The following is a 24,304-nucleotide window of genomic DNA, read 5'->3' as shown; positions in this document are numbered from 1 at the left end:
AAATTGTGGATCCTCGTGTCACCAAATCCAAGCCTGGATGGTTGGACAACTCTCAAATTGTCAGTGTATCCCAAGAAAGGATGTGGGGAACTAGGAATATTCTCTTGGGGTCTGTGATGATGGGGGCCCACCCATAAAAACTGTCCTAGGGTCTGAATTTAAGTGACTGCACTGGTAAATAATAATAAAAAAAGTAATGTCAGGCCATATAAGTAGGTTGAGATATTGTGGTGGTTGTTTAAAACCTGGTGATGTTTTGAGGCACATTAAGAAGTTTTCTTTCACTCTTCCTTTGGGGGGTTTCCATATTGATGTGATATAATCTAGGTTGACAGATGATGTTTTGACTAGTTTTTTTAATGGTTTGGTGGGGGACTTGGAATGTCCCTCTCGTTTGTCTTCTTGGGTCTTGAGTGGCTCTGGCCTTTGTTAGGACAGCATAGATAGCACTATCATCAAGTGATTATGCCCCTAAAAAGATATTAAAGTTACTACAAAACAAGAGGGGCATTGTGGCCATTAACAAAGCAATCCAAGGCCAGCGTGTGTTGGTTATCCATATGCCCACTGTCCATTGTGCTGCGAGATGAGGCGCTTCAAAGTCTGAAAAACATTTGTCATGAAATTCCTAAAAGTGTACAACTGTGCCAAGCCTGTCACCACAGAACCGCAGTAAATGTAGGGAATAAATTAGTAATGTGCGTAGGTGAATGAGGTTTACTCATCTGCTTGAACTGATGCTTGGCTGCCTCTTGACTAATGTAGGCATACTTAAGGTGTTATTGACGGTTAGTCGATAACTCGTTTTGGTGAACCAATTTCAGTGTCAGTTTATGGGTAATTTTGACTCCTTTATATTGTAAAACTGCAGATGTTGCGCAGTATATGTGTCTTATTGACTTACAGGTGGGTCTTTTTTTTGTCTGTAATTTCTGTTTGATGTCTGATGTTTGTCTTGTCCAGTTTTGATTTGATTTGATTTGATTTGATTTGATTTGATTTGATTTGATTTGATTTGATTTGATTAGATAACAGGTGAATCTGCAACATGTTCTGACACCAAAATATAACTGATAGCCTACATCAACAGTTTTATGTCAAGTCGATAGCGAGCACGCGAATTATAGCCATAATTTATGAACTGTCATTGCATTCATGATGCATGATGTATTGCTTTAATGATAGGCCTACTTTCATTTTTTTATATACATTATTTTTTATTTTGACTAATTTCCTTAATTTTTACTATCTTTATTTATTTTTGAACCACAGTCATTCATTGCGTTTAGATGCACAATAAAATTCGGATATGAATCAGAATTTGGTCATATTCTTATATCGTCTTCATCTTCTTCTTCGCGTCATATAAATGTATTAACCTGACTGCCATAAATTAAACCAATATTCCAGCAGTAGCAGTTTCTACAGCTGAATAAGCCATTGAATGGAAATAATCTGAATTTTGGGTAATTCAACATCATATTCGAACTGAACATTTATTTATTTCTGTGTTTGTCCAAATATAGGGAATCCTAGGTGATGTTTTTATTTTATAAAATATTGGTGTTGTATAAAATATTTGTGAAAAACAATAATGAGAATTGATGATTTGACTTCTCTAGTATTTCCAGAAGTTCATTTTAAAAGCATAACCAGAATATTGGCCTTAGTTGGCAAATGATGCACATTTACACATGGCAAATATACCATTAAAAAGCTGGCTTAAATAAAGAACGCTATATTAATAAAACAACATTATGAAATGTATGTATGCAGCAATCTTTTTTCAACAGACAAAATCGGCTTTAGATTAGGAGAGAAAAATCTTTTAGATTGAGTTTTGATCAGTGCAGAGAAAATTAACTAATTGCGAAATAAAAAATTCTAGTAGAATAATAGTTAAAATATTATGTCAGATAGAAGATGACAAAGGATATGATAGAAGACATAAAGGATATGATTTGTTCTGGCTCATATTCTGTACTTCATAGATTCTTCCTGCATGTGGTTTTGCTTTACAGATCCACATTTGTATTATGTGTAATGATGATTTTTTCATATCCAACAAAATAATATTAAGGCATTTCTGACAAAGCCACAATTTTTTTTTAATACGTACATTCTGCCCCTCGTGTTCATCACGTCTATTAGTCACAAACCTGCTATGCCAAGACATTATATTCCCTTTAGGATTACAAGGAATTTTAATTTTTCCTTTCGAAAGAAGCCAAAAGAGACAACATCTGGATTTGTTTTACACAGCTGCACAAGCTCTGGAGAAGAAAAACAGAGGAACATTATGACAAAGCTCCAGCCCAGATGAGCAGTGTTCCCTTTCCCTGCTTCACGTTTTTTTTTTTACAACTTTTTTGCCATTAAAATGAGATATGCCAGATCAGTCTTTCTTTGGATATTTAAATATTTTACCATCCAAAAGGAGAGTAAATGAATTCAGATGTGTCGTCCCTGGTTCTCTTTGTCCAGCAAGAGATTTTAGAAAGGTAGTTGTATGCACAGAAAGTCATGTAATGGCAGTCAAAATTCTAGTGTGATATTTGTTCTGACTATTCTGTTTGTTTGTTTGTTTGTTTGTTTTAAAGACCAAGAAGACAGAAGAATTTTTCTGGAATTTAGACCCATATTACAGTGCAAGCAGAGAATAAGCAGAACCATGGTCCAGTCTGAATGCCGGCTCCTCAGGGGGCTGCTGGGTAAGTAAAGACTAGTAATTAAGGGATTTAAGTTGTATAATAAAGAGGACACTGAAGATTTTCATTTGTGTGCATGGGAAATTTGGATGTGACAGTGCTAGACATAAATATTTTTTCAATGGCCCTATACAGAAAACTTAATGATTTATACTTGCTCAGCTAAGAGGAGAGAAACAGTTTACTAGGACTAAGTGTGTGGATTTAACATTTGCATATCTGGTCTCTTGTTTCTTCGGAAATGAGTGTCAAGCTGAACATATGTTTGAGGAAAGCTACTGCATGTGGTGCTGCTATTGAAGAACTAAGACGTGACTGATAATGTCACCACTTCCTGTGTTCAGGAGAGAGAGAGAGACAGACAGATGCATAAGGTAAAAGAGAGGGCAAAGAGGGGGATACCAGGCCAAAAAAGCCAGAATAACTTTGACGGGAGGTGGGGGTTGAGTGGTTGGACACCAGTAAATAGTCCAGGTTCTGTGGCATGACAAATACCTCTGGCCCTCGGAAGTCTGCTTCATGGTTTCTGAGACTTTGCTGACTGTCAGTCTCTGGGTAACTGCCTTATAGTGCAGCTCAACCACAGAGGCCAACCGCACTGTGATCCACAGCAAAGTGACAGATGACTGCCGGTGCCCTGTCTTTCCGCACTGGGCTAGTAGCCAGTCAGAGTCACTTATCTTTAACAATAAAATCTCCAGTTAAAATAGACACACGATCAGCCTCAGATTTACTGCCACAGTTAATCTGCTTGAGTTTGACTTTATCTTCTTGAAGAGCTCCAATAGTCTCATGCATAATATTCATCCTGCTTTTTACCACATGTAGACTGCAGAAGATCTTGTGTTGTGGAATTATGGCTTTAAAATTTTTAGCTTTTGTTTTTGATGGAAGATTTTCAGAGATTTTCTTTTGCAGTATGTTTTAAAACCTAAAAGACAACACCTTATTCCTTGTAAATTGGGCTGTGGTTTGAGGTTTTGTCTCTATTTATGCAACTTCATGAGTCATTGTCTTCAAAGAGACATTGCAGCAGTCAATGCGACATTTTGCACAAAACTCAGCAAAAACTGAAAGTAAATACTGACATTATTATAATCAGTAAATTAAAATATATATTGCATCTTCAAACCTTTTTTGAATAAATTTAACTTTAAAATTTGTATAAATACTAGACAAGGTACAGGCTTTTTGATTACCTATAAAATCATTTGAAGTTCAACAACAACAATCATTTCATGATGGTTTTTATTATAGGCAATGGCATTATGTTAAAAGCCATTATTTTCTTCTTCTGTCCTTCTAGGTTTTATTTGTCTATTACCAGTCAGCATGAGTGCAACACCAGATCTCTGTGTATCTCTGAAAACGGTACGGGACAGCCTAAATGCAACCCTAAGGAGACGTTTTATGGTAAACATGTTTAATTTTTTAAACGATAGTGTTATATTTTAAAAGTTGTAGGCTTTTAGGCTTTTGTTAAGTTTACATGGGGAAAAAAAGAAAAATATAGGCTACAACTTAATATAGCATGAGACAGAATGAATGACATGTCAATAAAAGGTTTTACATGTATATTTACAGAAAATGAACTTTCCCATTAACTATACTATTCAAGTGCATTATGAAGAGGTATTCAGACTACGTAACATCAGCAGGCTGGTAAGTATTTATCCCACTGACACTGTCCCCAACCAACGCTTTGACTCACTTAAAGCCACACTCTTCGCAACTTCCCACACAAATTAGCTAATTTTTCCTGTTTGTCACCTATTGCCAGATATTTAAGACTCGTGACTTATAATAGAGTCAGATTGGAATTACAGTTTTAGGGCTTCTCAAGGCCTGTGACTCAGCATTTGCAAAAATACAGGGGTGAATCTCACAAAACTCGTTTAGACATACTGTATCTAGATCACTAAAATATAATAATAATAATAATAATAAATAGAGCAATGCAGAATAAAGTAAATAATTGTATTACAGTATTATATAAAATGGATAAAAGAACAGATAGAAATATATCAAACAATATATATGTAATAGAAGAATCATCTAGGTAGTTTTTTTAATGGACTGAGTACAAGAAATACAAGAATGTTTTTTAAGAGCTATAAGTTCTTAACCCCCGATGTTATATTGTATACTGCTATTAAAAAAGGGAATACACAAAACATTTGGAAAATTATAGCATTTTGTTCCTGGTATCTGGTAAACAACTCTCTCTCTCTCTCTCTCTCTCTCTATATATATATATAGATAGATAGATAGATAGATAGATAGATAGATAGATAGATAGATAGATAGATAGATAGATAGATAGATAGATAGATAGATAGATAGATAGATAGATAGATAGATAGATAGATAGATAGATAGATAGATAGATCGACAGACAGACAGACAGACAGACAGACCGACACGCACACACACACACACACACACACACACACACACGTATATATTATATATATATTCTGAACCGAATTTGACCTGACCTGGCATAAACCCTGTGACCTTAGACCTAACTAACATTACGGGACTCTGACATTGTAAAAAAAAAAATACATGCCTATAAAGCACAACAATTCTAATATGATTGAACATTTCCCTTATACCGTTCCTCTTCTTCTCATTCCCTCTTTCTTATCTTGTTCATCTCTCACTCTGTTCTCTAGAATATGAGTAATGAAGAGGAGCCAGTGCAGCAGAGAGATCTACAGGATTTGTGGCTTTGGGTTAATCAGCAGGGGATAAAGAGGGTTTTAAGGGTGCTGCCAGAGAGACATCCTACACGCAGTAAATACCTCTCCAAACTGGAGAATCTCTTCAGACGTTTTGAGGAGCTTTATAAACAAAAGAACCCCATAGATGAAGAGGTTAGAACAATGATGTGATATCTCTTTTCTTAACAGCAGCACATTATAAATCATTCTGTCTGTCATTGCCACTGCTTACAGTATCTCTAAGCTCACTCTCTTGAATACAAGCATTAGTTTTAATAAAACTCAGTTTGACCTTTTGAATCTGTCCAATCTGTGTTGCTGATGTTATTTGTCATTTGAGTGATATATTCCCATTATTTAAGATCATAATAATCTAAATGTGTGTGTCTTTGTACCTATTTAAAAAAAGAGAGTACTTCCAGAGAGAATAGAAAACATCTGGGATCGCTTGACAGACCAATATTACGAGGGATGGAAGTCTGTTACACCCAAGTCAATACTGGACAACTGTTATCGGACCATGCATTGCCTGTTCAAAGAGTGCTTCTCAAAAGAGGACGACAATTATGATTGTAAGTGAAAATAGTACAATGGTATATATTAATGGAACCTGCTTGCTTTACATTTATGGTACTGTAGACAATATATTGATCTGCTAAACATTGATTGGTTACGTTTTTCACCTGGGTGAAGGTTCACTGAATCAATTCCACAAAACACAGACTACGTGTTTTTGGGATCTGGAATCTTTTGGGGAATTATGGCACTTACTCATTTGTATTTTTAGGGTTTGAGGTAAGACAGTTGAGGTCCATCTATAATGATTGCTACAACTTGGAAAGGATTGGGGAATTTTTGCAGTCCAACCTCAAGACGGGTTCTTCCACCAGTCTGCCAAACGTTTGTTGATAACCTCATGCAATCCCAAAATGAACGCACACAGTAGCAAAAAGATGGAAACTTTTGCTGTTTGTTGATGCGAGTCTGTGGTCGACCATCAGCCATTGTGAATGAGAAAAAATGCTAGGGGATTGAATCAACGTCTTTATCCCCTCCATGATGAATGCGATGGTGGCATGATTCAGGCTTTGAGGTTGTCTGAAGGATGTAAAGTACTTTAGAAAGCCCACATGTTGTTACTAGCCTGAACATGCCTGGTCTGTGCCTTCTACCAACTTTTTTGTGAAATGGCGTTACAGTGGTAACCCTGAACATGAAAATCATTAGTATCAACATAACCTATAATTTTTTAATTGATTCTTTTAAAGAGCAAAAGAATTGGAGCCTTTCTTTTGAGGGTTATCTTAATTTCATCCAGACGTTCTAATGAGCAACTCATCTTTAGATGTGACATTAAAATATGTGACCACTTATCTGTACTATTTCTCTTTATTCATTTCTAGATTGTGAAGTCCTCAACTGGAGGAAAGGGAAGAAAACTACATAGCAGCAGATCTAAACGGATCTGATCCTGTCTTCGTGTTGCTGGTGTAGGTGTAAAAGGGTGTTACCCAGTTTATGTAGTGACACGCAGCATGCTTGTGTGCCTCTTGTCCTAGTGAAGTCACTGACTGCCTCCATCGGTGTTACCCATATGGAAAAATGCAACGGCCGTCCTACCAGTTGGAAGACACCCTACTGACCCTGCAGCTATTGCTCTCCATCATTCAGAACATTCATACCTCCATTCACCTGCCTGCCAACTATTTATGTGGTATTTAGCTAATATACAATCATGTATGCACTGTGTGTGTGTGCTCTGTGGAGGAGAGCAGCTTTGACTCTTCGCTGTAGCATTTACTATTGGTAATTCCAAAAAAGTCTTTGCCACTGTGACTTATATTTCTGAGGAAAATCCATATTTTGTCCTTGATGTATGCCAAAACAGTATATTATCATTGCCACGTTGTAAATGTTCTTGGTAAGATTTAGATAAGATGTATAAAAAACGTGGAGCTTCTTTTGTACACATATCATTTGCATGCAAATGTTCTGCTGACTGCTGGCTTAGTCAGGCATTGTTGCTTTTACCCAGAGGCTCTTTACTTTGTGCTTTACTGCTGGTCAAATGTTGAAAGATTGCACCAAAGCATTTCTATAAAAAGTTTTTTTTAAGGTGATCAAGAGGGTTTGATATCAGGGTTGCATATGTTTTATACACAGATTTTAATCTACGTTATTTATTTGGACTCTTGCCACAGAATGTTCTGATAACTTTTGTAACATGGCTTGGAAAATAAACCTCCCACTATCACCCCCACGTGTTCAGATGTATGGTTTGTTTGAAGATATGGGTTTGGTTTCTTTACAAACACACTCTCACCTTTCACACACATACAGTACCCGTTGGCTTTACTATATCAGTGACAACATCATAAAATAAAATTATTTTTATATGGAGGTAATGACATTTGCTAAATTATTTTATAAAGCTAATAATAAGCACTGTAGACTAACCCTAAAAGAAAAATTAGTGTTTTTAAAGGAAAAAACAGAAAACAAAATGAGTATGTTGCTATGTTGCGAAAACTATTAAAAGCAAAAACGTAAAATCTTGTTAATTGAAATAAAGCTAAAATAAAATATAATAAATAATAGGTGAAAAAATTTAAAAATGTAAACTAAACATAAGCATTGCCTGGCAACTAACTGAAATGAAAGTTTAACTAAAACAGAAATAAAAAGCTAAATAGAAATATTTAAAATAATAATAATAATAAAATGTAATTAAAATAAGTAAAAACAAAAGCACATACTAATCACAAACTAAAATTAAAATGAAAACTAATATAAAATATTATATTATAATAGTATATAAATAATATTACATTAACACTGGTCCTGAGCCCTGTGATAAGCAGGACCATTATGGTCCTCTAAGGCAGTGGTTCTCAACATTTTTGAAGCCAAGAAGGTGACCTCCCCATTGTATCAATATATCCCTTGTAGTTTAAGCTATTTCCTCTGGTACAGCAAGTAGAACAGAAACCAGGACTGTCAATAGAATAGAATAGAATAGAATAGAATAGAATAGTAGCTCTGTGAGTTTAGAATTTTTACAAATCAATTAAAAAAATTGTTGTGGGGACAAATTAAAACATGAAATATGTTTACATATTGTAATTTTTTAGCGTTTTCAGGCATTTATCTTAGATTGTTTTAGTATATTTAATAATTTGAAGTTTAATGGAGCCCCTTTAATGGACCCCGGCCCGACCGCCTCAAAATTTCCCCGTTCTTTCCTGATTTTGCAACCGCGTCCCCAAAACATATTTAAGTGAACACAGTACAAAGAGAGAGAACACAGTGTACATTTGGCTGCATTCTGCGTGGTTTCACAAAAAGTAGGCGTTTCTGTTTGCACATTAAGATTGTCCTACTGCACCTGCCGTAGTTCCAGCTTCCTGTTTTCATTTGCCCCAGTTTGTCATACGATGAAGGCGTTCCTTGCACCTTAGTTCACTGCGATTAGTAGTTTTAAACTTTAAAGGTCTATCCAAACCCTACAAAATGTCATCCAATAGTGGTATTCAAATCCCCAGCCGGCTGCCTTTGCTGTGCACTCATGATGGAGTGCTGTTACCGGGCTCGACCATGAGAATCAGCGTCGACACGGCGAGAAACATGCAGTTAGTCAAGAGCAGACTGCTGAAGGGCACCTCGCTAAAAAGCACCATCATCGGGGTTATACCTAACACCAGAGACCCCGAGCACGACAGCGATGAGCTCCCGTCCTTACATAGGTGGGTCTGTGCTGCCAGAGACGGCCAAACCCGCTGCAGAACCAGTGTGAGGCAACTGTCATTGAGTTTCCTTATGAAACAATTTGAAGGAGGTCATTTGTTATGATTTTATGATAAAAAAAACAATGGGTAACTTTTATTGTATTGTGAAGGTTTATAATGTGTCACTTTTGCATATTCCCAGAACTTTTGTTTTCCATGGTAACGTTAATGTTTGTTAGGGTGAGGACTGACAAGCGTGGAAGATACTATTTTATGTTCACTGAACTTTACCCTCAGAATGTGTTTGTTTGTTTATTTATTTCCTTACGTTACAGAGTACTAGCAGCAATGTTTGTTTACTAGAATATTCGTTTGAGCAGCAGTTGGACTTTAACCTTGCGAGTCTGCTATGCTCTGTCAGCAACCAATGGCTGTCTCAAAGTAAAAAAGAAAATATAAGAGAATATAAAAAAAGCCCGAGCTTGTAAATGCTATGTAAATATATACATATAAAATGTTAACAGTCATATAAATGTTATAGCAAATTTAAAGTTCTCTGGCTATGCTCTGCATGGTGGTTTAGAAAGCCATATATCCTCCATACAAAATGGAGATCCTCCCCAGCAATCTATATATATTTTTAAATACTTATCCAATAATCATGAAAGCATTTCCAAGCCAGATTGTGATGCTGTCTTGGTTGGCAGCTTACTAGGTTTTAACACACGGCCAGAATTTCCAATATGCAGTACATAATATGTGTACATTAACTCATTTTAACTTTTGTAATACACAATTTCAATGTCTAGAAGAATTTTAAATGGAAACAAAATTATTGTTTTTTATTTATAATCATTATTCAGTATGTTCGGTGCCTCTGTTAGATGGCAGGGTTGTCATAAAACCTACTCAGATATCATAAATTAGATTTGATAGGAAACAAAACTCAGGGCTCATTACTTGAATTTGTACTTCTGTCTTCTCAGTATTGGCACAGCAGGACTGGCAGTCCAGGTTGTGGGCAGCAACTGGCCAAAACCGCACTACACATTGCTCATTACGGGATTGTGTCGTTTTCGTGTGACCCAGCTGCTGAGAGAGAGACCCTTCCCCGTGGCCGAGGTGGAACAGCTTGACAAACTGGAGCAGTACACAGAGGGAGATCAGGCTGATGGAGAGCTGGGGGAGCTGTCGCTGAGGTTCCATCAGGCGGCTCTACAGGTCAGGAGTAAAGGAACCTGCATTTTTGTTTTTGTTATGATTCTGTTATTAGTCTATAAAAATGCCAGGCTATTACCACAGTGTCCTGAAATCACAGATATTATTCATTTGATACACCTTTGTATAATATAGTATAATGTTAAAACGTTTAAATATTTTTGAAGGATGTCTTTTACACTCACCAAGTCTGCATTTATTTGATCAAAAATACAGGAAAATCAGCAATATTGTGAAATATTATTGCAATTTAAAATAGCTTTTTTTCTATTATAATATATTTTTTAAATGTAATATATTCCTGTGATGGCTAAGCTTACATTTCCAACAGATATTACAGTCTTCATTGTCACATGATCCTTCAGAAATCATTCTAATATACTAATTTGGTGCTCAAGAAACATTTCTTATTACCAGTGAACAAAACCGTTGTGCTGCTTAATATTTCTGTGAATACTGTTACATTTTTTTTCAGGGTTCTTTGATAAATATTTGTTTTATTTTATTTTATTTTATTTGACGTGACATGTGGCTAAGTATGGTGACCCAATTAGTGCTCTGCATTTATCCCATCCAAAGTGCACACACACAGCAGTGAACACACACCCGGAGCAGTGTTCAAAAGAACACTGAAGTCTTGAACTTGAACTTTCTTTTGAAATTTCAAAAGAACTGAAGTCTTTTGTAACATAAATGCCTAAATAAATTAGTGCTTTATTATGCTTATATAAATACACACAAATGCATGTATATATTTCAGAAAAATATGTTATGTTTATATATTAAATATATTTATTTATAATATAAATTATATGAATATAAATATAGACATGTAAAAACACGTAAATATTGTCACAATATATACTGTATGTATGTGTATTTATATATACACATAATAAATATACACAGAACGCACATATATTATGCAAACAAAAACTTTTATTTTGTATGTGATTAATCGCGATTAATCATTTGATAGCACTAAAATAAATAAATGCATAAATAATAAGTCAATCAATAATCTTGTCTCTTTCTCAAGATCTCCGGTAACCAATCAGGTCACTTACCTACTTTTACCAAACACTTCTTTTGTTTTGTTTTGTTTTAACAGCAAAAATATCCATCTTGAGAATTTGCTAAATTTGTCGTGTGATGGACTGCAATTTAAATAAAAAAGGTTCTTAAATGGCATCCAAAGTTTTCAAAAAAGATATTGCTAAGAGATATGAACAATAGTAATAATCAAGGACATCATTTTTTCATGACTGAAGAAAATATGTCCCCCCCCCCCCCATTTGGCACCATTCATCTATAGAGTGAGTCATCATTTAAACACTGAATGAATATAAAGGCTTCATTCTTTGCCAAATGCTGCAGGATGATTCATTGCATGTAGGCTTTTCATTCAGTGTATTGACAGTGTCGTCTGGTCTCTCTTTGTCCAGCTGGTTGGGATGTTGGACATGTCAGTACCTGTGGTGGCTAAACTCAGGAGGCTGTTGGACAGTCTGCCCAGAGAAACCCTACCGGATGTCCTGGCCTCCATGATCCGCACTTCCAACAAAGAGAAACTGCAGGTGCTGCAGTAAAAAGGGTTATTGTTTGTGTTAAATGCTTTGACTAGTGTGATCATACAACAACTAAATATGCCTTTATTTTAATATTTTTGTTTGTTGGCAGGTGCTAGATGCAGTAGACTTGGAAGAACGGTTTAAGAAGGCTCTTCCTCTGCTCACCAGACAAATCGAGGGGCTCAAGTTGCTGCAAAAGACCCGCAAACGCAGACCTGACGATGACAAGAGAGTAGGCCAACATGTGTTTCTCTGCCTCACAAACACCCTCCACCACACATCCTGTTCTATTACACAGTCCTTCTTCTTTCTCCTAGGTGTTGGCCATCCGTAAAGGTGGTGTGTTCCCAGGCCGTCAGTTCTCGCTGGATGAGGAGGCAGAGGATGAAGATGGAGATGACACGGCTATGCTGGAGAAGAAGGTGAAGGCAGCAGCTATGCCGGAAGCAGCACTGCGTGTGTGTCTCAAGGAGCTAAAACGGTACGTTCTGGTAATTTTTTTAGAGGAAACCACATTTCATGGTTAGCTACGTGCTAGACGGCAATGGGACTTTTCGCTGACCAGTGCCCGCATCTGTTCTGTTGTCTTTAAATGTATTGCAAAGAAGTCAATTTCTTTACAGTTTAATCAATATCTTAATTAATAAAACATTAATGGCTCCCCCTGCCAAAATGGTTCCTCCCAGGATTTCTTCCTCATCTACCCTACTCTCAGAGAATGTTTTTTTTTCTTCTTTTTTACACAGATTAAAAAAGATGCCACAGTCCATGCCAGAGTATGCCCTCACCCGCAACTATCTGGAGATGATGGTAGAGCTTCCCTGGAGCAAGAGCACTACAGGTTAGAAAGGAAAATAAAATAAAATACAATTAAAAAATAAAATAAAATAAAATGAACAAAATGTATTTGCGTTTTTGTATACATCCATCTTTGTTTTTGGAACGGAGTTTACAAATAGAATTGCTCACTTATTATTCATTATTAAACATATTTATGTCTAACCTTAAAGTAGTATATTATACTACATTTTATATAATGCTAAATATAATAAAATACGTGGTATTTAAGTATAGCAATAAGAAATTTAATTATTCCATCCATGCATAATCCATCTTAAAATATTAAAACTAGTAAAAGTTTGGGTATTTAAAAAGTATTATTATTTTTTTTTTTTTTAAAGTAACATTTTTTTTTAATGCTTGGAGATATTTTTTATTTTTTTCAACATCACGCATTAAATTGGTCAAAAGAGCAGTAAAGACTTTTACAGTGTTACAGTGTTCTGTTTCAAATAAATGCTGTTCTACTGCTCAAATAATCTTGGAAAAATTATGGTTTCAAAAAATATTAAGCAGCACAACCAAATCAGAATGATTTCTGAAGGATCATGTGACACGGAAGACTGAAGTTATGTAGGCTGAAAATTCAGCTTTGCCCTCATAGGAATAAATTACATTTTAAAATATATTAAAATAGAAACCTGTTATTTTAATTCTAATACTATTCCACAATATTACTATGTACTGTATTTTTGATCAAGTAAATGCAGCCTTGGTGAGCATTAGAGGCTTCTTTCGAAAACAAAAAATCTTACCATCCCCAGATTTTTTTAATGGTAATATATATTTCTAAATGGCCTATGTAATTGTTACCATTATATGTATAATAAACTGGTTGAATTTGATCAAGTAAATGCAGCCTTGGTGAGCATTAGAGGCTTCTTTCAAAAACAAAAAATCTTACCATCCCCAGATTTTTTTAATGGTAATATATATTTCTAAATGGCCTATGTAATTGTTACCATTATATGTATAATAAACTGGTTGAATTTTTTTAAAGGGTTAATAGAATGTTAAATGTTGTATTTAAATAATTTGCTTAGAGTTGAGTTAACTGAATATTTAGATAACATAACTAATTTAATCTAACTGTTTGAGGGAGCCACCAGTAGAGGGAGTCTTTTACCACATTTTGTGAAATGAGTTGCTCTCAGTCTAGAGGTGGAGAGAGATTTGAACTGTTTACATGTGTTATTCTTGTCATGTTCTCCATGGCCACATGGAGGACGCTGAGAACTCAAGTACAGCAAATTATCTTGCCAAGCACAGCTAGAGTGTTTGACCATATGCTGAGAAGCATTAAACATACATTTATATTCTTTAATGTTCTTTGTTTTGTCATTTTTCCATGTGCTGGATTGCAACTATTTTTAAACTACTTACTTGCAAACTCAGAAGCATGTACAAAAATGTATGCATTACTTACTATCCTAAGGTTATAGCTTGCCTTGAAATAAGATCTCTGACTATCCATGAGGGGCTCAAACAAACATGCACATGTGATTCAATGTGCTCACAAACACACACACACACACACTTCTGAACCACCAGTAGAGGGAGTCTTTTACCACATTTTGTGAAATGAGTTGCTCTCAGTCTAGAGGTGGAGAGAGATTTGAACTGTTTACATGTGTTATTCTTGTCATGTTCTCCATGGCCACATGGAGGACGCTGAGAACTCAAGTACAGCAAATTATCTTGCCAAGCACAGCTAGAGTGTTTGACCATATGCTGAGAAGCATTAAACATACATTTATATTCTTTAATGTTCTTTGTTTTGTCATTTTTCCATGTGCTGGATTGCAACTATTTTTTAACTACTTACTTGCAAACTCAGAAGCATGTACAAAAATGTATGCATTACTTACTATCCTAAGGTTATAGCTTGCCTTGAAATAAGATATCTGACTATCCATGAGGGGCTCAAACAAACATGCACATGTGATTCAATGTGCTCACAAACACACACACACACACTTCTGAATTTCCCTTGCTAGATGTGTAACAGGCCTTGGGGCTGGAATTCTGCTGGGAAAGTCTCATGTACATGAAGTCTATTTCACAGTCTTTTAAGCTCAACGCTCAAGGGTGGGACTGCATTAAAAGAAAACTGATTTAGTGGTTTAGATCGGCGATTGAAAGCTGGGAATAGAGAGGTCTGGCCTTACAGGAATGTTCTGCTGTAAATACAGAATAGACAATCCATGATTTGTGAGAACCATAAAGAAAATTCTGTGCCCAGTTAAGGTTTACTTTGAGACAGCTGCATACATGTCTGTGTCTTATTACATCAGGCGGTGGAAATGCATATGTCTTTGATAAAATATTCACATTCCTTTCAGAATTTTTTACAACATACGTGCAATCAAGGGCTGAAGCAATTGTGCATAGATATTGTTTGTGTAATTTTAGAAAATTTATCAGCAATTTATTATCAATTAATGACAAGAAAAGGCAATAACTAATATATTTATTATGTATTTCAAGCTGTTGCAATTTCAAGCAATAATATGCATTATTTTGTTGTTATTATTATTTTAAATTACAGTTCAAATAGAGTTTGTAAATTGTTTTTTTTTTTTTTAATAGAAGACACTTTGTCACCAAGGCTGTATTTATTTGAAGAAAAAAAGGGAATATAGCAAAATATTATTATAACTATTTTCTATTTGAATATATTTTAAAATGTAATTTATTCCTGTGATGGTAAAGCTGAATTTTCAGCAGCCATTACTCCAGTCTTCAGTGACACATGATTCTTTAGAAATCATTCTAATATGCTGATTAGAGCTCAAGCACATTTATTATTATTATTAAAGTTAAAAACAATCATTTAATATTATTTCATGATTCCTTGATTAATATAAAGTTTAAAAGAACAGCATTAATTTTAAATGGAAATCCTGTGTAACATTAAAAATGTTTTTAGTGATCAATTTAATGCATCCGTGCTAAAGAAAATAATAAATATCTTTGAAAAGAATTCTTACTGAGCCCAAGCTTTTGAACGGTAGTGTATATCTGCATTATGTTAACTCTCATGTCTGTCATTGTTGTCTAATCAGATTGCCTGGACATCCCTGCGGCGCGGGTGCTCTTGGATAATGATCACTATGCCATGGAGAAGCTGAAGAGAAGGGTGCTGGAGTATCTGGCAGTGCGGCAGCTCAAGAGCACCCTTAAGGGTCCCATACTGTGTTTTGTGGGACCCCCTGGTGTGGGAAAGACCAGCGTTGGGCGTTCCATTGCGCGCACTCTGGGTCGAGAGTTCCATCGCATCGCCTTAGGAGGAGTCTGTGATCAGTCTGACATCCGTGGCCACAGGTGAGAGGTCATTATAAAGGTGGTACACTCAATGTCTGACCTTCAAACAGGTATGCTATACGATACATGTAGTCTCAGTGTCAGACTGCTTTGAAGAAGAAACTGTGGTTGGTCATTTTACATGCAGGTCAGACAAATCCTTCTATTTTATGAAGGCTTTTCTTGGACAGAATAAGTAGGCTTTAGGCTGATAATCAAAAGTCTGACTGCACATAAATATACACTATAGTTCAAAATTTGGGGTTGGTAAGATTTTTTTAAAAAGAAGACTCTTATGCTTACCAAGGCTGCATTTGTTTGATCAAAAAGTTATATTGTGAAATATTTTTACAATTTAAAACAACTGTCAATGCCATTTATTCCTGTGATGGCAAATTTTCAGCAGCCTTTACTACAGTCTTAGTGTCACATGATCAAGTCATTCAAATGCGCTGATTTGGTGCTCAAGAAACATTTTTTATTATTATCAATTTTGAAAACATGCTTAATATTTTTGTGGAAACTTTAATGAATCATTCTTTAATGAATAAAAGAACAACATTTATTTAAAATATTTTTGTAACGATGTAAAAGACTTCACGCTCACTTTTTGGTCAAATTATTGCATCCTTGTTGAATAAAAGTATTGATTTCTTTCCAAAACAATCATACTAACCCCAAACCTTTGAAAGATAGTGTGTTAGTGTTGGACAATATGTTTAATTGTCATATCGTCCTATCGTTAGCCTGCGAGATCACCGATACATGATATTATCGTGCTAATTTATTTATATACATAATTTCATTGCTAGAAAGTGAACCAACTCCAGCGTAAGGCTGAAAGCAGCCTAATGTTTTTAATATGACTGAATTTGTTTTTAACATGATAACAATTGAATAGAAAAATTGTATGTTATTAATTATAATATTACATTTCCTCAGTTATTCAAACAGCTGCTACAGAAAACTAGTAAAGAACATGCATCACCATCACTGACTTGCACGAGTTTATGCACTTATAAAAAAACACTTCTGTTATAATCAGTGAAGATGTCTATACTGTATGATGAATAAATCTCTTATACTTACATCACACGTACATCTGCATTTTGCTGTTTATGATTAGAGAATACGCGAGAGAGCTGAATTCAGTCAGCAAACAACAACAAACAACAAAAATAAAATAAAAAATCGTCAATGACTCATCTGAATGCCTCTGATTGGCCATTGTGTTCATAAACGCAACGGAATCGTGTGTGATTGGTTATAACGTGCAACACTGTAAAAACACGGAAAAAGAAATATGATGGAACAAATCAAGCCCTAATATAGTATTACTAGCCTGATAATAATAATAATAATAATAAGTGTCTTGCTATTGTCAGTGGGATCAAGCCACAGGCGAGATCTTAGACTATCATCAATACACGATACTATCGTCTATTGGCACAATCCTATAGTGTGTACTATATAAACATTAACTATCTGTTAAGATTACTATTAAAAAAGGCCATATTTCCAGTGCATAGCTAAAAACTTGTGAGCCAACCCTGATGTTACTGTGATTAACCCTGGTGTTACGTTACTAATCCAAGATCCTTCAGACGCTGAAACTCAATATAGCCATTCAGACGTTGTTTTGCCATCAAATGGTGAGTCACAACCAACATGTGAAGCATGCGGCGATGCAAATGTGTGCAGATGCGTCAGATTGAGGTATCAGACTGTGATGAACCCACCAAAGAGACGTGACGTAGTGCCCCTTCTATAACGAGAGAAACTTTAAACCATGACCTGCACTGATGACTTCTTTGATGTTCCCTCTGATCTCTTGTCACTTTAGAAACTAGAAGGTGATAACAATCATGACACCCTGCAGGCAAGGGCGAGCCTTCGTGTTTTCTGATTGGTTAACGTCAGACCTCACACTCACATACGGAAAATATGTCCTTAGGACAAACAGCTTTTATGAGACTTTTCCCGCACACTCTCTGCATTTGTCTTCTTCATTGCATGCCACTTTAAAAGAGTCTGCATTAGTTTACTACAGTATAGTGTATAAAGTTTAATGACAGTCTTACAGCCCCTAATGACTGTAATTAGGGCACAATTCCATCCTGTCTGTCTTCGCATCCTGTCTTTTGTCAGTTCAGTAGGATGAAATACTAGTTTTAGTGTTTTCAACCACATCAGATGCACTCGTGCCTCATCCAGCAACATTATCAAGAAGTTATTCATTATATTTATTCATTTTCAAATTGCATTTGTGATTCATGCTATAACCTGTTACGCAGCACATCAATTATGTTCCATCAGCAGTAACACCTACAGACAGCCAACAGCGGCCTGAATGGGACTGCGTCAAAACAGTTGCACTTCAGGTCGCTATGTAGGATGATTGTGATCTTTTCTTTTGTTTGCCCACCGGAGCACTGATACAGATCTTTTTTTTTTCACATTTTCTACTTCGTTTTTCTCTCCTTCTCGATACTTTCATCCCACTCCCACTTTATCTCCATGTGTCTCCGTCCTCAGACGCACGTACGTGGGTAGCATGCCTGGTCGCATTATAAATGGACTGAAGACTGCTGGGGTAAACAATCCTGTCTTTTTATTGGACGAGGTGGACAAACTGGGGAAGAGCCTGCAGGGAGATCCTGCTGCCGCCCTGCTGGAGGTGAGAGGCGCTACATATAGGTTACAACTGCTACTTGCCTTGACCAGTCTCAGATTACAAGGAAATCCAAATATATTTATATATATTAGGGGGGTAACAGTACACAAATATGATGGTTCGTTACATACCTCGGTTTTGACATCACGGTTCGGTATGGTTTCGGTACAGCAGGGGGAAACACTAAACATAATTTATTATTATTATTATTTTTTTTATTAAACTGTGGTTTGCTGTACAAATTGCTCTTTCTTTAAATTAATTCAGTTATAATTCCAATTTTCTTATGGATAAAAACCTACCTCAGCTTATGCTCCAAACTATAAGGTTACAATTAACAACTGAGCGCAAACTTAAATTCAATTGCTATTTATCTTTAAAGGTGGGGTAAGTGATTTCTGGTAGCCAATGTTGATATTTCAAATCACCAAAACAAACACGCCCCTACCCCAAAATGGTCTTGCCCCTATTTTGATAGCTCCGCCCCACACATACGTACGCAACCCAGGCAACGATTATGGCAGAATCTGCTATATTATTATCTGCTGTATTAAACTTATTATCTTTTCGGACACACTTTGGGAGCTGACCCTTGAAACAGACAGTGGAGGAGGTTTAGATGCTCCAGGCTTATAGGGTGTGGAAATGAATGTGTCGTTATCATAGCTGAAGGGAACGACAATACGATTGCAGATGAACAAACAAGCGAACATGACACACAAGCATATTCAAGTAAAAGCCAGCATATATTAGTTCTGTGAAACAAAGCAAAACCAATGTTACTCACCTATCGAGAAGAAACAAAGCAACCTCGCCGTCCAATCGCAGGCCTTCCCGCTCCTTGAGTTCTCTCCAGTGCTGGAAAGCTGATCCGAAATTTACACGGGTCCTACATCTTGCCTTATCGTAAGCCTTCTTTTGTTCCGCAGACGTTTTCATCTTTTGTTTTTTTTATCCGCCATCTCTGTCGCTCGGCTCGGCTAATGTCCGTCCTATGCACTGAGCGCTCTCTCTCCTCCGCATCATGTGTAGACACGCCCCTTACGGCTGACTGGCTACAAGTTTGTTTTGGTACTCGGCCCGACTCAGTTTTCTAAAGCGTTTTTGAGAAAATACATACCCCACCTTTAAATATAATAATCAAGACTCAACTTAAAAAATGTATGCAAACTTGTAAAATGCACATAATGCAGTTTTTAAATTTGCTTCTAAATTATAATATTTCTGATTGTTGTTGAAATATATTGATTTACACACTGGATGTCATAATTTATTTATTAAATATTTATTTAAACATATATGTGACCCTGAACTACAAAACCAGTCTTAAGTAGCACGGGTATATTTGTAGCAATAGCCAAAAATACACTGTATGTGTCAAAATTATTATTAAGTAAAGATCATGTTCCATGAAGATATTTTGTAAATTTCCTACTGTAAATATATTAAAACTTAATTTTTGATTAGTAATATGCATTGCTAAGAACTTCATTTGGACAACTTTAAAGGCGATTTTCTCAATATTTTGATTTTTTTGCACCTAAAGACAGTAAAACTTTAGTATAAGGACCAATTCTCACTATTAAGTAGTTCCTTATTAGCATGCATATTATTAACATGTTGGCTGTTTATTAGTACTTATAAAGCCCATATTCTGCATAAACGTATTCTACATCCCTAATTCTACCCAATACCTAAACTTAACAACTACCTTACTAACTACTAATAAGAAGCAAATCAGAAGTTTATTGAGGCAAAAGTCGTAGTTAATAGTTTGTTAATGGTGAGAATTGGAATAAAAATAAAGTGTGACCAAAGTGACAGTGACGAGCCCTGTGTTTTACCTAAATTTTTCAACTCTTGGCAACCAAAACAACCCATGCACAGTGCTCAGCAGCACCTATTTTTAAAAATACAAAGTGCTTCAAAGTGGCCTCAGGAAAAAATGCTATGGTGAACATAAAGCCTTACTGTTATGTAGTATACTTCAGATTCATGAGGCATCATTTAACTTACTGACTTGTTGTTTGATATGGCAACATGTATTAAGATAAATATTCTATACAAATATTTTACAAAAATATTATTGGTATTGATTAATATATGTATCAAGGAACTGTATGATGATATGTGAATCCTTAATAAAAAAATAAATAAATGATGAAAGTGTTAGTTTTGTTAATGTACCATCTAGTGCTGATTCTAACAGAAGGGGCTTGAGTAGCCTACTGTTGCTATGGTTACCTCCTCAGGCTAGAGCAGTTTCTGTTCATGTTCATGATCCATTTGACATGCGGTTAAAATACTGTAATCTAACTTTTGTGTTAAAACATTCCTTATGCAATATGCTGAATTTTAACTGTTTGTGTATTTTTAAGAAGTCCCCCCATAAACTGCACTGAATTTTGTGCAAATAAACGGTGACCTTTTATCAGGTTCTGGACCCGGAGCAGAACCACAGCTTCACCGACCATTACCTCAACGTGCCGTTTGACCTCTCACAAGTCCTCTTCATCGCCACAGCAAACACCACGGCCACCATCCCCCCTGCCTTACTGGACAGAATGGAGGTCCTCCAGGTGCCAGGTCAGAGTTCAGTTTCGAACAAAAAAGACAGCAGGATGTGGCATTGACGATTTGACATTTTTAGTGATTAATTCCTGGCTATTTTAACTCAAACACAATTAAGTCTATCCTACGGCCAAGCAGATGGTTTTGCAGTTGAATACTTGATTAGTTTATTGTAATTTGTGTTCTGAATATCAGCATGTGTGTCTCATTAGGATACACCCAGGAGGAGAAGGTAGAAATCGCCCATCGGCACCTGATCCCTCATCAGCTGGAGCAGCACGGACTGACCCCACAACAGCTCCAGATCCCACAGGACACCATAAAGGATATCATCAGCAAGTATGCACACAAACACACACACACACACAAACACACATTCGGGGTTTTGTATTCTAAAGAGGTTCAGACTGATAACGGCACTTGATAACTCACATGGAGGACAGAAGGGCGAGATTAAAGTGTCCAAACAGGAGCAGTCATTGTCATTTAAGAGCTAATCAAACACACTAACAAATGAACCCATTTCTCCATCCACATGTATTTGTAAGTTAACATACCACTTGCATTGACTTTAAATGGTGAATATATTGGTGATACATGATCAACATATTTTACATGATAAAATATATATACAGTGGGTACGGAAAGTATTCAGACCCCCTTAAATTTTTCACTCTTTGTTATATTGCAGCCTATATATATATTTATATACAGTATCTCACAGAAGTGAGTACACCCCTCACATTTTTGTAAATATTTTATTATATCTTTTCATGTGACAACACTGAAGAAATGACACTTTGCTACAATGTAAAGTAGTGAGTGTACAGCTTATATAACAGTGTAAATTTGCTGTCCCCTCAAAATAACTCAACACACAGCCATTAATGTCTAAACTGCTGGCCACAAAAGTGAGTACACCCCTAAGTGAAAATGTCCAAATTGGGCCCAATTAGCCATTTTCTCTCCCCGGTGTCATGTGACTCATTAGTGTTACAAGGTCTCAGGTGTGAAGGGGAGCAGGTGTGTTAAATTTGGTGTTATCGCTCTCACTCTCTCATACTGGTCACTAGAAGTTCAACATAGCACCTCATGGCAAAGAACTATCTGAGGATCTGAAAAAAAAGGTCTGATGAGACCAATATAAACTTATTTGGTTCAGATGGTGTCAAGCGTGTGAGGTGGCAACCTGGTAAGGAGTACTGGGCACTTGGGAGCTACAGTTCATTGAGGGAACCATGAATGCCAACATGTACTGTGACATACTGAAGCAGAGCATGATCCTCTCCCTTCAGAGACTGGGCCGCAGGGCAGTATTCCAACATGATAATGACCCCAAACACACCTCCAAGACGAACACTGCCTTGCTAAAGAAGCTGAGGGTAAAGGTGATGGATTGGCCAAGCATGTCTCCAGACCTAAACCCTATTGAGCATCTCAAGGTCTCTAACATCCACCAGCTCAGTGATGTCGTCATGGAGGAGTGGAAGAGGACTCCAGTGGCAACCTGTGAAGCTCTGGTGAACTCCATGCCCAAGAGGGTTAAGGCAGTGCTGGAAAATAATGGTGGCCACACAAAATATTGACACTTTGCACCCAATTTGGACATTTTCACATAGGGGTCCACTCACTTTTGTGGCCAGCGGTTTAGACATTAATGGCTGTGTGTTGAGTTATTTTGAGGGGACAGCAAATTTACACTGTTATACAAGCTGTATACTCACTACTTTGCATTGTAGCAAAGTGTCATTTCTTCAGTGTTGTCACATGAAAAGATATAATAAAATATTTACAAAAATGTGAGGGGTGTACTCACTTCGGTGAGATACTGTATATACAGTACCACTTAAGGCTGAAACAGAGGGGCAGTTTGGGTCACAGATGGGACTGTCCAGCCGGGTCTTCTCCTGTAAACTATATCCTCTGCTGTCTCACTCCCTCTTTCAAAACCGTATCTTATGACAGGCTGCCAAACTTCTCTTCTAAATGTCCATTAGGGATCGTCAATTAGAGATGTTTGCAGAGCAAACTAATTAATTACCTCAGAGGTTGCTAATTTTGGGATGATTATCTGCTAAAAAGCAATCAATACATGGCCCCGGCCCAGCAGTGACAGCAGTAATGACAGAGTGATTTGTGTGTGAACGTGTTTGTAGGTACACACGGGAGGCAGGCGTGCGCTCTTTGGAGAGGAAGATCGGGGCCATCTGTCGAGCGGTGGCTGTGAAGGTCGCTGAAGGTCATAAGGTCTCTAGAGCAGAGTCCCCCACTGAACAACATGCAGGTAAAACTGGGACTTCTTCATCTCACACATCATTGTTGTTTACGGCTGGAATTACACCAGCTCCCCCAGCTCTGCTTCAGTCGTAGACTCAGGATTGATGGTCGTAGCCTTTGGGCAAAGATAAAACAGTCTGTTCCAGTGTGCTCTTGTCTTTGTTGCGTCCCGATGGCTATCTTTGCCCACACTGAAATGTCATTGGATGAAAAAAGTGTACACATAGCTACATATTAAATCTAAAGTATGTTCTGATTGGCTGGGATGATACTTTGTGCAGTATTTTGCTTTCATTGAGAACAGGAAAATGTATATGTTGCTGAAAACACATTGCACCACTTGGTTTGGACGCACTGTAATTATGAGGCAGAATACACTTTCAATGACAAACCCTGTTCAGCTGCTTGAATAAAAATTATATTCAAAAACATGACAAAACTATTATTTTAAAATAATAGTTTAAAATAAAATAAATGTAAATAAAATTACTATTATTTCAATTAAATTAAAATATAATACATTAAATATATAACAATATTTAAAAATGATTATTATTAGAATTGCAAATTATGTTATTATTAATGTATTATTTATAAAATAAAATAAAAATATATATTAAATAAATAGAAATTGTTATTGTATCATCAAAAATGTATTTAATAAAATGAAAGATTAAATTATAATAAATTG

At 36.3% G+C, this 24,304-nt stretch overlaps 2 protein-coding genes across 2 annotated transcripts in view; both read left to right on the top strand.

The window, feature by feature from the left end:
- Positions 1-2,284: 2,284 nt before the first annotated feature.
- il34 (interleukin 34) lies at positions 2,285-7,688 on the top strand. The gene is made up of 7 exons (XM_016230772.1): positions 2,285-2,501; positions 2,601-2,711; positions 4,015-4,121; positions 4,293-4,370; positions 5,387-5,587; positions 5,844-6,006; positions 6,838-7,688. The coding sequence occupies exons 2-7, from the start codon at positions 2,672-2,674 to the stop codon at positions 6,879-6,881; spliced, it is 633 nt and encodes a 210-aa protein (XP_016086258.1). The 5' UTR covers positions 2,285-2,501; positions 2,601-2,671; the 3' UTR covers positions 6,882-7,688.
- Positions 7,689-8,814: 1,126 nt separating this feature from the next.
- The window catches only part of lonp2 (lon peptidase 2, peroxisomal), a 19,534-nt gene continuing 4,044 nt past the window's right edge, over positions 8,815-24,304 (top strand). Inside the window, 11 exon segments of the mRNA XM_016230815.1 lie at positions 8,815-9,177; positions 10,146-10,380; positions 11,823-11,954; positions 12,058-12,180; positions 12,266-12,429; positions 12,695-12,789; positions 15,854-16,112; positions 18,627-18,768; positions 21,201-21,351; positions 21,549-21,675; positions 23,493-23,768. Coding sequence (XP_016086301.1) covers positions 8,945-9,177; positions 10,146-10,380; positions 11,823-11,954; positions 12,058-12,180; positions 12,266-12,429; positions 12,695-12,789; positions 15,854-16,112; positions 18,627-18,768; positions 21,201-21,351; positions 21,549-21,675; positions 23,493-23,768 — 1,937 coding nt within the window. The 5' untranslated portion in view covers positions 8,815-8,944.

Source organism: Sinocyclocheilus grahami, unplaced genomic scaffold (assembly GCF_001515645.1).
Source record: "Sinocyclocheilus grahami isolate Dianchi unplaced genomic scaffold, SAMN03320097.WGS_v1.1 scaffold377.1, whole genome shotgun sequence".
Taxonomy (NCBI): domain Eukaryota; kingdom Metazoa; phylum Chordata; class Actinopteri; order Cypriniformes; family Cyprinidae; genus Sinocyclocheilus; species Sinocyclocheilus grahami.
The sequence above is the reverse complement of the archived record's forward strand: the minus strand, read 5'-3'. Positions and strand labels throughout refer to the sequence as shown.

Excerpts from the sequence above, each read along its gene's own strand:
- il34 (XM_016230772.1), top strand. The coding sequence starts at position 2,672 with ATGGTCCAGTCTGAATGCCGGCTCCTCAGGGGGCTGCTGG. Across the intron at positions 5,588-5,843 it reads AGAACCCCATAGATGAAGAG|AGAGTACTTCCAGAGAGAAT; the intron begins GTTAGAACAATG and ends ATTTAAAAAAAG. Across the intron at positions 6,007-6,837 it reads AGAGGACGACAATTATGATT|ATTGTGAAGTCCTCAACTGG; the intron begins GTAAGTGAAAAT and ends ATTCATTTCTAG.